Source organism: Gymnogyps californianus, chromosome 3 (assembly GCF_018139145.2).
Source record: "Gymnogyps californianus isolate 813 chromosome 3, ASM1813914v2, whole genome shotgun sequence".
Taxonomy (NCBI): Eukaryota; Metazoa; Chordata; class Aves; order Accipitriformes; family Cathartidae; genus Gymnogyps; species Gymnogyps californianus.
Genome location: NC_059473.1, coordinates 94926194 through 94941731, shown reverse-complemented (window position 1 = coordinate 94941731; position 15538 = coordinate 94926194). Strand labels below are relative to the sequence as shown.

Below are 15538 nucleotides of genomic sequence, written 5' to 3'. Positions count from 1 at the left end.
CTTCCATTGGAGTTGGAAGGCAGACAGAAATGAGAAGGCATCTCTGAGTGGTGATCTTCTGAATGGATCGTTTCAGAATGCAGTGCCTTCTTGTATGAGTTAACCAAAAACGTTTTCGGTCTTCTGTGATAGTTTCCTCAGTCAAGTGATTCCCAGACTGGTGAAGTGACTGGTGCTTCTTACTGTTTCTGCTATTTTGTTCCAATTTGTCAATGTCCTGGGCTACCGGGAAGGGTAGTCTCCAACTGCAGTGAGTTTGCATGTGGCAGAACAGAGTAATGACAAATTATAATATTCGACGTGCAGGGAGACAAATCTTGCTTAGTCTGCCAGTTATTTGTGTTCTTAAATAAAAAAGTAGAGGAGAGCAAAGAGAGACCTTCTTTCTAAGTAATAAACTTACTCTTTTGTTCTGTTACGTCTTTTTTCCTAGAAAAATAAAATACCGATTCTTCTGTGATGATTCTGTAGCAGGTGGGAAAGAATGTTGCAATTACGTGAGAGATGGCATTGTATTGTTTTAAATAAGTGTTGGAAGCTTTCTATGACTTGATTTTAATTAAATACTGAATCTCGACCGTGCTCTTTACTGATCAGACCACTTCTCTGTCCACATTAGAGTTCTAGAAACTTTAAAGTGTCTAAACCTCACATCTGTCTTCAACCTTACATGTTTCTCTAGGGTAGTAAGACATATGTTTCACGTGTTATCACTAAACTGTTAATGCTGATATTCCAGTGATTGACCTCTGCTCTTGAGATGGATCTTTTCACTCAGGTAGATAACTGTCATGGGTGTAGGACACTGGAAAATAACTTCTTACAGTTTAGTAAAAGGAGGAAGTGACTGTTTTTCTGAAATACATAGCAACTATTTTTTAATGTCCTTGATGCTTTGTAAAGTCTAAAGGTGGTGATCTGTATTCTGTTGTGTTTAAAATTTGTAATACGTTGCTATGTTAGTTTGTAAATATATGTCTGAAGTTTCTGATGGATATATTTGAAGTTAGCTACCTATGTGTAATTGTGTGACTTTAAAAACAAACAAACAAAACAACCCAAATCCTTTAATTAGGATCCTAGGTAAGTTAAAATTTGCTTTACAGAAACTTACGCTGAATAATGAGAACAGTGGATACAACACATGCAGCTAGAAGGAAGTTTGTTCTTTAAACATGCTAAAGCATCAGGTAGAAATTGTTTTATGATGTTAGTAGTAGTTTTTTCTTAAATCTAAGGATTTTAGAATACTGATCCTTCTGTGATATGTAAACAGCCATGCCAGTTGTCGTAGCAGTGTTTCATTTGGAGAGAAAGTTTTGACTTAGTTCAGCTAGTTTGTTCTGCCAGAGAAGTCCGACTTCTGCAGTGAGTATTGGATACCTTGAGACTTCTTCTTTTGCTTAAAAAAGCTTTCTTAAATTTGCTGTTAACACTATGCAGTCATTGTAGTCTTCAGCAGAATCTAGACTCACCTTTGTGTTTGTTGAGCTCTGTGTAATGGCAGCCCACTTGTAATATGCTTAGGAATAAAATTTATTAGCCAATTCTTTCCACTTGTTCTCGGACAGCTTAAAATCAAATGAGGAATGGTTGCTCTATTCCTTAAAAACATTTTGTGATATTTTTGTCTCTACATCTTTTAAAGTATTTTCTTGCAATTCTCCTTAAAGCGTAATTTTTCGGCCCTTTTGTTGTCCTGCACATGTCCACTTTCACCTAGAGCACTAAATGTATTCCTGTGTTAAAGTGGTTACAAGCACCAAGGCTGTAGAAGGTTAACTCTGTACAGAGCAAGAGCAGTAGGTTCTTACAGATAATTAGCTGAGTGTGCCTGGTAGGGGTGTTCCTGTGGAGCTATAGAATAACGTCGGTGCAAAGTACTTTTGAAAAAGGGGGAAAGATGGACTTTTTTCCTAATGCAAAGTTTAATTATGTACCCTTGAGTAAATTACCATATCAAGAATAACTTTGTGGATTCTAAAATAAAAATTTTGATTTAAGAGCACAGATGAGTTTATTTTGTCTGATACATGGCTACCAAGTTTGGGCCTTCTCAGTAAGACATCTGTTTAAATTCTCACTAAAAACTTTAGGGTGCTTGAAAAAGACACTTGAAAAATGAGTAATGTGTACTGATATGTTGGTGTGGCTGTCCTTAGGGAAGTCTTTAAGTGTTTTGTTTTGTGGGGGGGGTTTTTTGTTGGTTTTTTTTTTTCTCTGAAGCACACTAGTATACCATCTTTTTCAGGAAAGAAGTCCTTAAAAAATCTGAACAATATCACAGTCTGAAAAATGTCTTATCTCAGGAATTGAATACATCCTTGATGGGGGCAGGGTAGGAGAGAATGGGCAGCTTTAAATATTCTCATGCTGTTAAAATATTAACAATTTTCACTTCAATGTGATTCTGTTGTCTTTTTAAGAGGGTCCAGCTGAAGCATCTGTTACAAATGGAGGCACTGCTGCTGTCACAGCGCTGAATGATGACCTGGATATCTTCGGTCCAATGATCTCTAATCCTTTACCAGCAGCTGCTGTACCTCCTGCTCAGGTAAAATTTATTTACTCATATGTGTGTGTAAATATGTGTGTGCACGTTCATATTTTCCTTCGGGGAATTTTTCATTCACACAAAAGGAATGCATACTTCTCAACACTTATGGCTGGAGGCCCTTTAGCTGTAATGGCTGTATTTTTCTCACCTCTTCAAGCTTCCGTACTGCTTGGATATAGCATTAGGAGATAGTGTGGCCTTCCCTTCTGATTCCCCCTGGTTATCCAGCTAAATTGGATTCTGTCTTACCCTGGTGATGGTAGTCACGTTTTCTTTTAATTTATATTCTTTTGTCTTGTTCTTTTTTTAATAGGTATTGCTGAATATATTTTTACTTTATGTTCTCAGGTTATTGGGCTTTAAGTCATACTTTTTAAGACCTCTTACTGCTTTGTGATGATGATATTTAGGATAGGCTACAGCAGATGCTTCTATCTTAGAGCTGCTAAAAATTTGGGGTCTTAAGCTTCATATTCAAAATCAAGAATGGATATCAAGAAAAACTAATATTGCTACCTGGGCTGATCTGTCTTTTGTCTCATCTTGGAACTTGTATGCCTTTCCTTCCTCAAGGAAGGGTAACATAACCCCTGCACCTGGCCTGCTTCCTCTCGTATAGCCATGATAGTTTGGAAGCAACCCCAGTGCCATGCATGTTGTAGCTGAGAAAGGCAGCGTTGGGACACACAAAGAAACTGATTAAAGCTGCAGCTCTCTGAAAGTAGCTGTCAGCCTCAAAGAACGAGGTGTTGGTGATGAACGTGGCTGGTGCGGATCAGAATGCACATGTGCAGGCTTCCTTACCCAGACTGGCTTCTGAGAGGGAGGCTTTGGAGCCTCCTCCCAGCTAACCTCCCCATCTGTGGGGCCCTTTTAAGGTAATTCAGAAGCTTGTTTTTGCAGAAGGCTTTCTGTCTCACTCAGCTGAACTGGAAAGAACTGTATATATTCTTAAATTTATGGTTTGGGACCTGTGATCTGTACTTGTTTCTCTTTATCCAGTAGTTTTCATAATATATAAAACGGAAGGGATGATGATGGAAAGGAATTCTGATTGAACTGGCATATTGTAATTTTGTTTCCAAATGTTCTGTTGATCATTGTGGTCACCTCAAAGCATATCCGTGTTGTTCACCAGATTTGATTGTAATTTTTATTCTTTATCCTTTAGTCTCCCTTCCCCTACTTGCTGCTGAGGGCTGACTGTGCAACATGCTAGGTAGGGTTTTAGAGACTGAAACCACATTTCTTTTTAAACATAAAACTACAGATAGAGCAAGCTTCCCACCATGCCTTAAGCCACCTGTAAATGGTGAGGGAAATGAGCTGTATACATGCATTTAGGTTTGGATGTCTTAGCTAAAATTGCAAAGGAAAGTGTTGGTATAGATTTTCTTGTCTCTTGTGGAAGTCTCTGTTGAAAGTACCAGCAAGAACAGTATCTGAGTGCTTGTTATCTGCTATTCTACTGCCTTATGTCAAAATTGATCTAGATGAACCTACCTGTAGAGCTAGATGTGAAAAGCAGTAGCCCATTTCCAGCTTCACTGAGTTTTTTAATGTATCCAATTTGGGTGTAGATTGAGTAAATTCAAATCTAGAATCATGAAGTTTCCACTTGGCCCCAAAATAAATGGGCCAGTGGTAGTAATGCACATAATGGATAGGGTTGAATTCTGGTTTTCCACCTTTCCTGCCTTTCTGAAGCTGGAAGTGACTTCTGTATGTAGTTACTGTCTGCTCAGGAGAAAAGAGCAGCCTGAGAAACAAGAGAAAAGCCTTCTCTTGTGTCTATTCCATGAACAAGTGACGTGATCTGCTGGTTAAACGAGTGATTTAGCTGTATGATACAGGAAATCCAAAAGAAGGATAAATATTTACGAGTGAGAAAAAGCAAAGTGAAGGGTGATTCCCTGGATGGTGATGATTGGTGATGGGTAAAATAATGGAGTGACTGCTAAAGCATATAGAATTATATGTATTAGCAATTAAAGAACATAGATCATTTAAAGTGCGTTTCTATGACAAAGATTTGGTCACTGGACCTTCTGTGAGAGAAATGTTTTGAAATGTAGTTTATCTTTTATTGTACTAGTTTCTAGACCAAGTATGGCACTTACTAAATGGATTAAAAAGTGGTAGAAAGGATAATATTTTTCTCAATATCTGGCAAGTATCACCTCGTTTGTATACTAGAAGCATGAATATATTTACTTGCTGTTAACAAACCAGATTTTTAGTGACATTTTGCTTTTTTCTGAGTGCCATAATCAGGAGCAGCAAACAGAACTTTTATGAAACACATGGTCCTTATGGCATATTGTAAGATTTAATTCTTGGTTATCTTCCATTTTTAATCAGTAATCTCAAAGAAAATGTAATATAATCAGATAATTTCCCCAGATAAGAGACAGGGACATGGGTAGGTAGCAGAAGATAGGTTTCTGATGCTGATTACATGGATTGCTTGGTAAACTGGAGCAAAGGGAATAATCTGTTTTGCTTTAGGATTAACAAGGCCTTGCAGGCCTTGCATTTCAGGATGGTGCTGTCTAGTCTGGGAACTGATGCTGGACAGGAGTTGAGGGTGTCTCTCATTTGGCAGTGGTATGAGTATTTTCTAAGATCTTTCACTTTGTAATATGGATAAAAGTTGTATGGATTCAGAGAAGAGTCAGGAGAATATTGGAGACCGGAAAGGGTTCTTCATAGTTAGAGATTTTAAGGACTCAGTCTGTTTAATTTCTCGAAGTAAAAAAGTGGTGTGATTATGTTGTGTAATTATTTTGTGCAAGACTGCAAATGGGAAAGTGAACATAAATTAGAACTCAGTCCAGCAGTTGAGTAACCCTAACATTCAGTTCCTACATTTGAAATTGGAAAATTTAGAGTAGAAATCCACGGCCAACCTTTACGTTGAGATGAGTAGCACTTGTTTGAATATCTATTAACAGAATGCATTGAAATTAAAAAAATGAAGTAGAAGGGATCGCATGTGGAATAGTGTGGCTTGCTTTCTCACTCGGAGATATTTACCATGATGTTGTGCATATTGGGTGCTTCTGAGATACCACAGTGGGATTTGTGAACATCGTCAGAGAAGGGAATTTAATGGTGCTCCTCAACCTGATTTGTAGAAGCAATGTATGACTGTTGATTTTTCACATTCTGTTCCAGCTTAACCTGCAAGGCAGCATTTAGTGCTAAACGCACATGTTTTTATGGCACTGTGGAGCACAGAAATGTCTGTTTGAATGTTTTATTATGAGACTGAAACAACACCATGTCTGCAAACCTTAGGATTTATGACCATTGACATAGCCAAGACATGGTTTTCAAATAAAAACAAAAGCATTTGTTTTTCCTTTTTCAAACGTGACTTGAGCATTCAGGTTCATATGCACTTCTTCTCCACTTTCAGATATGTGTCTTTATTACAGTTTTCAAAAACACTTAGAATATTTCTTCCTACTGTTCTGTATAGCTAGATGCTAATAAAAACTGTTGAATTTGTAAAGGACTGGTAAAGAACAATATGTGAATGAGTAACTTTTTTTGTAGAATTTTGCCTATTAGCTAACTCAGGGGGTTTTAAGAAGAGTTAACTTAACCAGCTCCTATTATAAAGCTAGATAAAAGGCATACGCTATAAATATACCCATTATGCAGTATTCATGGACAGAAAAAAGGAAAAAAAGACATTTTGTATGTTTAGTGACACTTTTTCATGTGAAGTGAACATAGCTAAATTATAGCTATTAGAACAGGTTTTTTGTTGCCAGACATTGTACAGGAGCTGAGCAAAGGTCAATCATTCTTAGCTATACTTAAAACAATTTCCTAAATTGTTTTAGCCAGATTTTAATTTCAGGCTTTGTGTGGGTATGTCTTCCAGCAAAAGTGTGACCTTCGTTCTTCACTAAAACTTGTACGGAGGTGGAGAAGGGGAGAACTGTGAGGTATTAAGTTTGAAAGTATTAATTCACTGAAACATTTAATGTAAGTCTTTCTCCAAGCAGGATACTAAAATCCAGTCAACTTAAACTTTTTTGGATTTTTTGTGTGTGTGTGTGTGCCTGATTTGAATTATATTGTATTGGGAGCTGAGAATTGGTTCAGTGGCTACAAAAATATATTTTTATAGAGATCGTATATGTTCTTCATGATTCATGTCTGACAAAGTTTCATGTGAAGTAGTAGTATGTTTTAGATAACTAGATGTTCTTAAATACTCATTTTCCCCGAGGCCAGGTGTGTGTACCTAGCATGGTTGTCATAGATCAGCAGACAAGCTTCAACTTGTTAACAAATTGTGGTGATGATAATGTGTCAAAGTCCTCAGTTTTTATGTAAAAATGAGTTATTTCGGAAGTTTGCTTTATTGTGAATGTTCTTTAAGCAGGGTCTTACTGGAGAGCTATTTAGTCCTATTCTAATATGATCGGTTGAATTGTTTGTAGCTTCTGCTTATGTTTATTTTACCCCTCTCTAAATTTTGAGGTATCTGAAAGCTGAAGTTTAATTCCTTCATTTGGGTCAGGGCAATCCCAGACATAGATAGAGGCTGGGCAATGAGTGGATTGAGAGCAGCCCTGTGGAGAAGGACTTGGGGGTACTGCTGGATGAAAAACTGGACATGAGCCAGCAATGTGTGCTCGCAGCCCAGAAGGCCAACCGTATCCTGGGCTGCATCAGAAGAAGTGTGGCCAGCAGGTTGAGGGAGGTGATTCTGCCCGTCTTACTCCACTCTGCTGAGACCCCACCTGGAGTACTGCGTCCAGCTCTGGAGTCCTCAGTACAAGAAAGACATGGACCTGTTGGAGCGAGTCCAGAGGAAGGCCACAAAGATGATCAGGGGGCTGGAGCACCTCCTGTATGAGGACAGGCTGAGAGAGTTGGGGTTGTTCAGCCTGGAGAAGAGAAGGCTCTGGGGAGACCTTATAGTGGCCTTTCAATACTTAAAGGGGGCCTACAGGAAAGATGGGGAGGGACTCTTTATCAGGGAGTGTAGTGATAGGACAAGGGGTAACAGTTTTAAACTGAAAGAGGGTAGATTTAGATTAGATATTAGGAAGAAATTCTTTACTGTGAGGGTGGTGAGGCACTGGAACAGGCTGCCCAGAGAAGTTGGGGATGCCCCCTCCCTGGAAGTGTTCAAGGCCAGGTTGGACGGGGCTTTGAGCAACCTGATCTAGTGGAAGGTATCCCTGTCCGTGGCAGAGGGGTTGGGCTAGATGGTCTTTGAAGGTCCCTTCCAACCCAAAACATTCTATGATTCTATGATTATCGTCTCTTTGGTGCTGGAAATGCCTTAAGTGGAGCACAGTGGAAGAGCAGGCATCATACTTGAGAACCAGAAGGGACCAGCTGGACAGAGTCTAGAGGAAAGGAAAAATATTTTAAGTTCTAGAGAAGGGAAATCTGAAGAAAGAGTTAGAAATGAGACTGCAGGGGAGATAAATGTTTTCAAGCCTAGAAAAGATTGATTGCAAAGAAAAGGCTACATTGTTTGCCATGAGGACTGGACATAGAGCAAGAAATAAATTTTAATTTTTTATCTTACTGTAAGGATAATTATGTTCTTGTGTATTACCTGAGACAGTGATAGAAATATTCATCTGACTTTTTCAGGTATTGCTGATAATTCCTTAAAGCAAGAGAACAGATGAGATTTCTTAGTGTTTTTCTTTGATTCTGTGAACTGAATATAGTTGAGTGCTCATTTCCTCATCAGTTATTACCAGGAAATAACAGTTGATGTTTTTTAGTGGAACTGTCTAGATGCCTAAAAACAAAATATGCAAAATCGAAAACAGGAAGAGTTGAAATAACCAGCAAGTCTATTCACAGTGCAAAGATAAAGAGGATAAGAATTGTACACAGAATTTAAGACCTTAATAGTGTACTGCCTTACTTGCTTACATAAGAATAATGATGTGCTAGGCTGTATTTTCCTGGCTTCCTTGGAATGCAGGTAGCTTTTCCAGTCAGCAGGGAGAAATAAAAAATGGTATGTGGTGCCATTACTTATCACCATATAAACGAGAAACTGTAGAGGCCTGGCTTTTCTACAGCCCATCCCTGCTTACCTGCAAGATACCAGCCAGTGCCAGAGACCTGCAGGTAGCAGGAAAGTGCACGTGTGCCATTTTCTCTTCTGCAGTCCTTCACTCAACTGCACGTGTCCCACCGTCCACTTCCCTCTTTCATTTCCACTGCTGCCACCTCTCTTTCAATTTGCAGGTGTTGGAGCAGCTGTCCCTGCCAGGGCAGAGGCTTCGACCCCGACAGAGCTTTAGATGGTGGACACAGCCCTGCAAGTCGCAGGCTGCGGGGAGTGCCTGGAGCCTCTCCCTGAGGCCACGAGAGATGGTCTTCTTTCCTGCAGGAGGTGTGCTGTTCTTCAAGAGCTGTGTCAGCAGGTGGAGGAGTTATGGCAGGAAGTGAGCAGGCTGTGCAGCATCGGAGAGGATGAGAGACAGACGGGATCTTCTCAGAGATGCAGCTCCTTCAAGAGCCCCGGCCCCTGACTGTACTGGAGACACAGGCAGAGTCTGCTCCTGGTGGAGCGGTAAGTGCAAGCTCTGGGGAAGGCGAAGAATGGAAGCTCGTGACTTCTGGCACCGAGGAAGTGGCTCCAGCTCCACCTGAAGACTTCCAACTACAGAACTGGTTCACAGCCCTCAAAGCTGAAGAGTGAAGCACCTGAGGCAACTGATGCTGAGCCATGCAAGGCCACCAGGATGAAGCGGCGAGTAATAGTAGTGGGCAACTCCCTGGTGCAGGGGACAGAGGCAGCCATCTGCTCACCTGACCTGTTGTCTAGAGAATTTTGCTGCCTGCCAGGGGCTTGGATCTGGGATGTTGTGAAGGGATTGCTGAAGCTTGTCCAGCCCCCTGTTACCCCTTGCCGTTCTTCCATGTGAGCACTGCCAGGGATAATCTGAAGGGAAGAGTTGACTACAGAGCTCTGGGGGTGGTTAATGAGGGGTACAGGGGCCCAGGTGGTGTGCTCCTCAATCATGCTGGTGAAGGGAAGGAGTGTAAAGAGGAGAGCACTGATGCTCCGTGTCAACAATTGCTTGCAGAGCTGGTGATGGCAAGAGGGGTTTAGTTTCTCTGACTGTGGGACCCTGTTTGAGGATTAGCATCTGCTTGGGAGAAATGGGATCCACCTCATCAAGCAGGGCGAAGCCATCTTTGCCAGTAGGGTGGCTGGCCTGGTAAGGAGGCCTTTAAACTATGGCCAGTCAGGAATTTACGAGCAGCCCTGTGAGGAAGTGATGGACAGGGTCAATAAGCAAAGGGCCTGCAGTGATGTGAACAAAAAGGAATGCAAAATCAACAAAACAGGTCTTAAGTGGTGTCACCTCAAACATTTGCATGTAAGCAAGGAAGTGCCTATAAGGCACCATTATGGAAAAAGCCAGCAGACCCCTTTGGGGAAATCAGCATGGTGGGGCATCTGTACAGGCACACTGAAGTGTCTGTACACTAATGCACACAGCATGGGGAATCAGCATGAGAAATTGGAGATCTGTGTGCTGTTACAGGGCTATGATCTTGTTGGGATCACGGAGACATGGTGAGATGGCTCCCATGACTGGAGTCCTGCAGTGGAGGGACACAGGCTCTTTAGGAAGGACAGGCTGGGAAGACAGGTGGAGTTGTCCTTGATGTGAGAGAACAGCTGAAATGCCTGGAGCTCTGCCTGGGAATGGATGATGAGCCAGCTGAGAGCTTATGGGTAAGGACTTCAGAGCAGACAGGAATGGGTGACACTTGTATTGGGTGTCTGCTATAGGCTGCCTGACCAGGAAGAACAAGCAGATGAGGTCTTCTACAGACAGCTAGGAGCAGCCTCACACTCACAGGGCCTGGTCCTCATGGGGGACTTCAGCCACCCCGGTATCTGTTGGAGGGACAACACAGCAGGACGTAAGCAATCCAGGAAGTTCCTGGAGAGCATCAGTGACAACTTCCTGACCCAACTGATAGAGGAGCCAATGAAAAAGGGTGCTCTGCTCGACCTCACACTCACAAACAAGACAGGGGTCATTGGGGATGTCAAGATCACAGGCAGTGTTGGCTGCAGTGACCATGAGATGGTGGAGTTGAGGATCCTGAGAGAAGGGAGCAGGGCAAAAAGCAAAATCACAACCGTGGCCTTCAGTAGAACAGACTTCGGCCTCTTCAGGGATCTGCTTGACAGAGTCCGATGGGATAAGGCCCTGGAAGGAAGACGGACCCAAGAAAGCTGATTGATATTCAAGGATCACCTCCTCCAAGCTCAAGAGCGGTCCATCCCAATGAGCAGGAAGTCAGGCAAAAGATGGCAGGAGGCCTGCATGGACGAACAAGGAGCTCCTGCCAAACTCCCAACACAAAAAGGAAGCCTACAGAAGGTGGAAGCAGGGAGAGGTAACCTGGAAGGAATACAGAGACACTATCCGAGCATGCAGGGATGGGGTTAGGAAAGCCAAAGCCCAACTGGAGTGGAATCTGGCGAGGGATGTCAAAGGCAACAGAAGAACTTATAAGTACACAGGTGACAAGAGGAAGAGTATGGAAAATGTGGGCCCATTGCTGAAAGGGGCAGTCGTCCTGGTGACAACAGGACATGTAAACATAAAGGCTGAGGTACTGAATGCCACCTTTGCCTCAGTCTTTACTAGGAAGACCAGCATTCAGGAGTCTCAGGCCCCAGAGACTAGGGGAAAAGGCTGGAGCAAGGAACACATACCCTTGGTGGAAGAGGATCAGGTCAAGGAATACTTAGGCAAACTGGGTATAGATCATGGCCCTGATGGGATGCACCCACAAGTGCAGAGGGAGCTGGCTGATGTCTTTATGAGGCCACTTTTGATAATCTTTGAATGACTGTGGTGACTGGGAGAAGTGCGCCTTAGGATTGGAGGAAAGCAAATGTCACTCCTGTCTTCAAGAAGGACCAGAAGGAGGGCCCAGGGAACTACAGGCCAGGCAGCCTCACCTCAGTCCCTGGGGTGCTATGTCCAGTTCTGGGCTCCCCAGTACAAGAGAGACAGACATACTGGAGAGAGTCCAACAGAGGGCCACTAAGAGGATTAAGGGACTGGAGCATCTCTCCTATGAGGAGAGGCTGAGAGAGCTGGCACTGTGCAGCGTGGAGGCTCACGGGGATCTCATCAATGTATATAAATACCTGATGGGAGGGCACAAAGAGGACGGAGCCAGGCTCTTTCCAGTGGTGCCCAGTGACAGGACCACAGGCAATGGACAAAAGCCATCTGGACTGCTACAACTGTCAGACCAACTTAAAATATTGAGGATGTCATGATCTTTATCTGCTGTTTTGCAGTCTTTTGGGAATTAAAAGCCAAAATGAAAATACTTATTTTTAGTCTCATGCATTGATCTAAACTTCTTGTCAGCCACATACTATTGGTGTAGTCAGATGGCAAGTGTTGAAGTGATGGATTCAGCTACCATATTTGTGGTCCTGACACATCTGACCAATATTTTGGAGTGAAAACTTCCTTTGGATAGGTATTACCTTTTACAGGTAATACAGAAGCTATCGATGACAAAAATTATTTATGTTTAAACATGAAGCATATTGGAGATTACTTCCAGTAGTTCTGAAAAATTCTGTTACAGTAACATCATGAAACCGCTCAGCAGTATGTTCCCTAACCACCTGATGAGCGTTTAGTTTTGGTGTAATGACTGTTTGAGAGCACTACGAGTAGCCTTTCTTAAAGGAAAACTATTATATGTATGCCAGGCGTGTTTTTACAGAGGTCTTGCGTAGCACGAGAATGTTAGATATGTGAAAATCATGTCAATGTTTTTTGTTTTTGCTTGAATGCCACCTGCTGTTTTCTTGCCATGTATTTTGCATTACCTTCCATTTATTTAGCTGATGAACACTTCAGGGAGTGCTTGTTCAGTGCTTTGGCTCCTCTCAGAATCTTCCAAAAACAAACTGAATGAAGAGACGTTAAATGAACATTTATCTTGTGACGTAAACATAATAGATGATCAGTCCTCCAGCTCTTCGGCTCTCCCTTCTCTTCTGTGCACACATGTAGCGATTTGCTTTATTTCGTTAAAGCACCTATAGTAACAGTATTTCATAGACCTGGAGACACTCCAAACTGTGGTTCATCCCAGATGCAAACAGCTTCTCTGACGCTATTATTTATTTAAAAAAACCCCAACAACAAACCCAGACATGTCTGCTCTTCTCCCTTCTAGAGAAACGCAAAACCCTTCCTTACTGCAGTGCAAGCAGCAGAGGAAGCCGCCTCTGTTAACTCGCATCCACTGCTTACATGTACTTCTCCAATCTGCTGAGCACGGCTGCCGTACAGAGGCTGTCTCAGGCAGATGCCATGGTAGGAGGACCATGTCAATATGGAATAATCCAATAATGGGACTTCCTAGGTATATGCACGGTAAAACAAATACTGCTATTCAGGATGGGCTTTTATCTATTATTAAATGTGACTCTGGTACTTTCAAAGACTGGTTATGCCACACTGACAAAAGAGTTGTCTCAAATGGGGAGGGCTTCCTACTACCCATTAAAAAGCTTTGATTTTGCTTTGTAATCAGAAATTTTTGTCAGTAATAAGCAAGAGGCAGTAGCTTTTATAATATTTACCTAAGGAAGTTGATAGCTTAAGTGTACATTGGCCAGAGAGGAGGTCTCACGGGAGTTGAACAATTCCTGGTCTTGTTCTGTCTGCTTTCCCTTTGTAGTGCCATCACCCTACCTTTTGTTGCTTACTAAGGTCTAGTGACCTTGGCCCAAATCAGCTGTTGTATAAATGCAAGGTTTTCAGTTGCCACCGAGTTTCCCTTTCTTGTTCTTTTTCTCTTCCCTTTCCACAGCAGTTTTGGAGATTTTTCACCATCAACCATGTGAATCTGCACTCCTTTCTCCTGATGGTTTCTGGCCAATTTAGTTGGTACCGGAATGGTTTTGCAGAGCTTTTTTCCCTCCAATTTGTAACACTGAGCTTTTTAGTGTTTCCAGAGGTTTTTAGCACTTCAGGAGTCAGATGTGTTTTCTGAAGCTGCATCTTGAATGTTTGTATTGTGGTGTTTGTACAAATCCAGTGTGACCGTAGTGGACTTTCAGGGCCTAGTCAGCAGCCTGCCAGCAAAACCAGGAAAAGTTTGGAGGTTGTTGCTTTAAGCAACAATATAGGTGTGTGATCGTATCTGCGTATGTTGTGGTGGTTTCTTGTCTGTCTGATAAAGTTTGGTATGCAATGACAGCAAACAAACGGACCTGGTTGCAGATCCAGTCGGTTCATGGTGGTAGTGCAAGGAGGATTTTCCTTCAGTGTAGGAAAGAGTTGAAACTCGCACGTGCTGTGGGATTAGGCAGGTGTATGCTAAGCAGTTGGGGATCATTTAGCTGGACTAAAATAAGGCCATAATTTAGGTATGCATTGCAATCCTGGCTCTTTTTCAATGCATATACAGGTGATTTGCATTAAAAGTTCCCACTGGTAACAGGATGAGTTGTGTATTTTAAGAAATGTAACAAGAACGCAGTGTATTGGCTAGTTACCTAAGCCAGCCCCCATACGGAACTGTATGCGTATGAGCAGCAAAATAACAGCACTGAAAGACACCTGGATGTAATTTGTTTACAAAACATTTTGGTGCAAGAGCAATAAAAAGCCTAAAAGCCTGACAGCCTGCGTGTATTTTAGTTTTTCAGTTGTAGACTACAGTAAGTTTTAGATAATTATGCTTTCTCAATAAAGGAAATGTGCTTAAAGAACTCTAAGCCAATTATAAACAAGGTATTTTAGAAATGTTTTTACTTTTAAGTAGATCAACTGAAATTTTACTTTTGCCTTTTCTCCAAAAATACTGTTCATCTTAGTTGTAGTCGTATATTCCAAAGCACTTAATCTTCTGTTTTAGCTCTTCTCTAATCTGTTCTGCCTATGAGAGGATTAATGAGATGCGAATTGTAATCTCCTTATTGATTTCCTAATTATTTTTCATAATCTAACTACAGCTCATGATTTATGCTTCTCACTGATGAAAAACGTAGGAGCAACAGGAATGAATAATCTGTATGCGTACGCCCTGGAGCTGGTTGGGGTTTTAGTTTTGCGTGTTTTGTAACTTCCGTCTGGTCTTCTTTCCATATCGTATGTACTGCTTTTTTGTCTTTGGTCATACTGCATCTTTTTAAATCCTGATTTACTTAAAGTTAATTTCTGTAAATGAACTGGGTTTTATTTGGTTCAGGAGTGAGGATGTGCAGTAAATATTTAACGTAACATCATTTGCCGCTTTCATTCAGTAGTCTGTCTTGACCTTTATTTCCCAGAGCACTTCCACTAAACCAGCAGCTGCCACCTTGTCTGCGGCATCCGGGGATCTTGATCTGTTCACTGAGCAAACAACAAAATCCGAAGAGTCGGCAAAGAAACAACTCTCCAAAGACTCCATCCTATCACTGTATGGCACAGGAACCATGCAGCAGCAAAATGCTCCGGGTAAATCATTTTGTAAAGGTTTCGATGCAGTCCTATTTTAAGCTTCCTCTAGAATAGTTATCTCCTACAAGAATAAAACTAAGGTTGGGTACCCTGCTACCTATATTCAAATGCAGATTTTTATTTTTACCATTTGTAAAAATGAGAAATACTGACATGTAATACAGAAGCTAAAGAAAAAAGTAGTATGTGATTTTAATTTCTTTATAGCTGTTCAAATTATCAAGTGTACAATTTACTGAAAGATTTGTGAATTCAGCTTGTGCCGTCTAATTCGTTCCTTAAGGTCCGAGTCTCTGCTGCGCAAACAGCAGGCTGCCAGGATCAGTACAGAGCTGTCATATCTTGATTTTAGCTATGGTTGTATGAAAACGAAGACCTCCAATACAGCGATAAAAAGATTCTGGTTCACCACAGGGATTTGCCAAACTCTTTTTGGCAGTTAGCCTCTGGTGGTGAGTCCCTTTCC

At 41.7% G+C, this 15538-nt stretch overlaps 1 protein-coding gene across 3 annotated transcripts in view; it reads left to right on the top strand.

Annotated features, from left to right (window-relative positions):
• SMAP1 (small ArfGAP 1) overlaps positions 1-15538 on the top strand; it is a 105102-nt gene that overhangs the window by 85655 nt on the left and 3909 nt on the right. For all 3 annotated transcript variants that reach the window (XM_050894100.1, XM_050894099.1, XM_050894097.1), the window contains 2 exons: positions 2427-2554; positions 14901-15069. In XM_050894100.1, coding sequence (XP_050750057.1) covers positions 2427-2554; positions 14901-15069 — 297 coding nt within the window. The remainder of the gene's footprint in view (positions 1-2426; positions 2555-14900; positions 15070-15538) is intronic.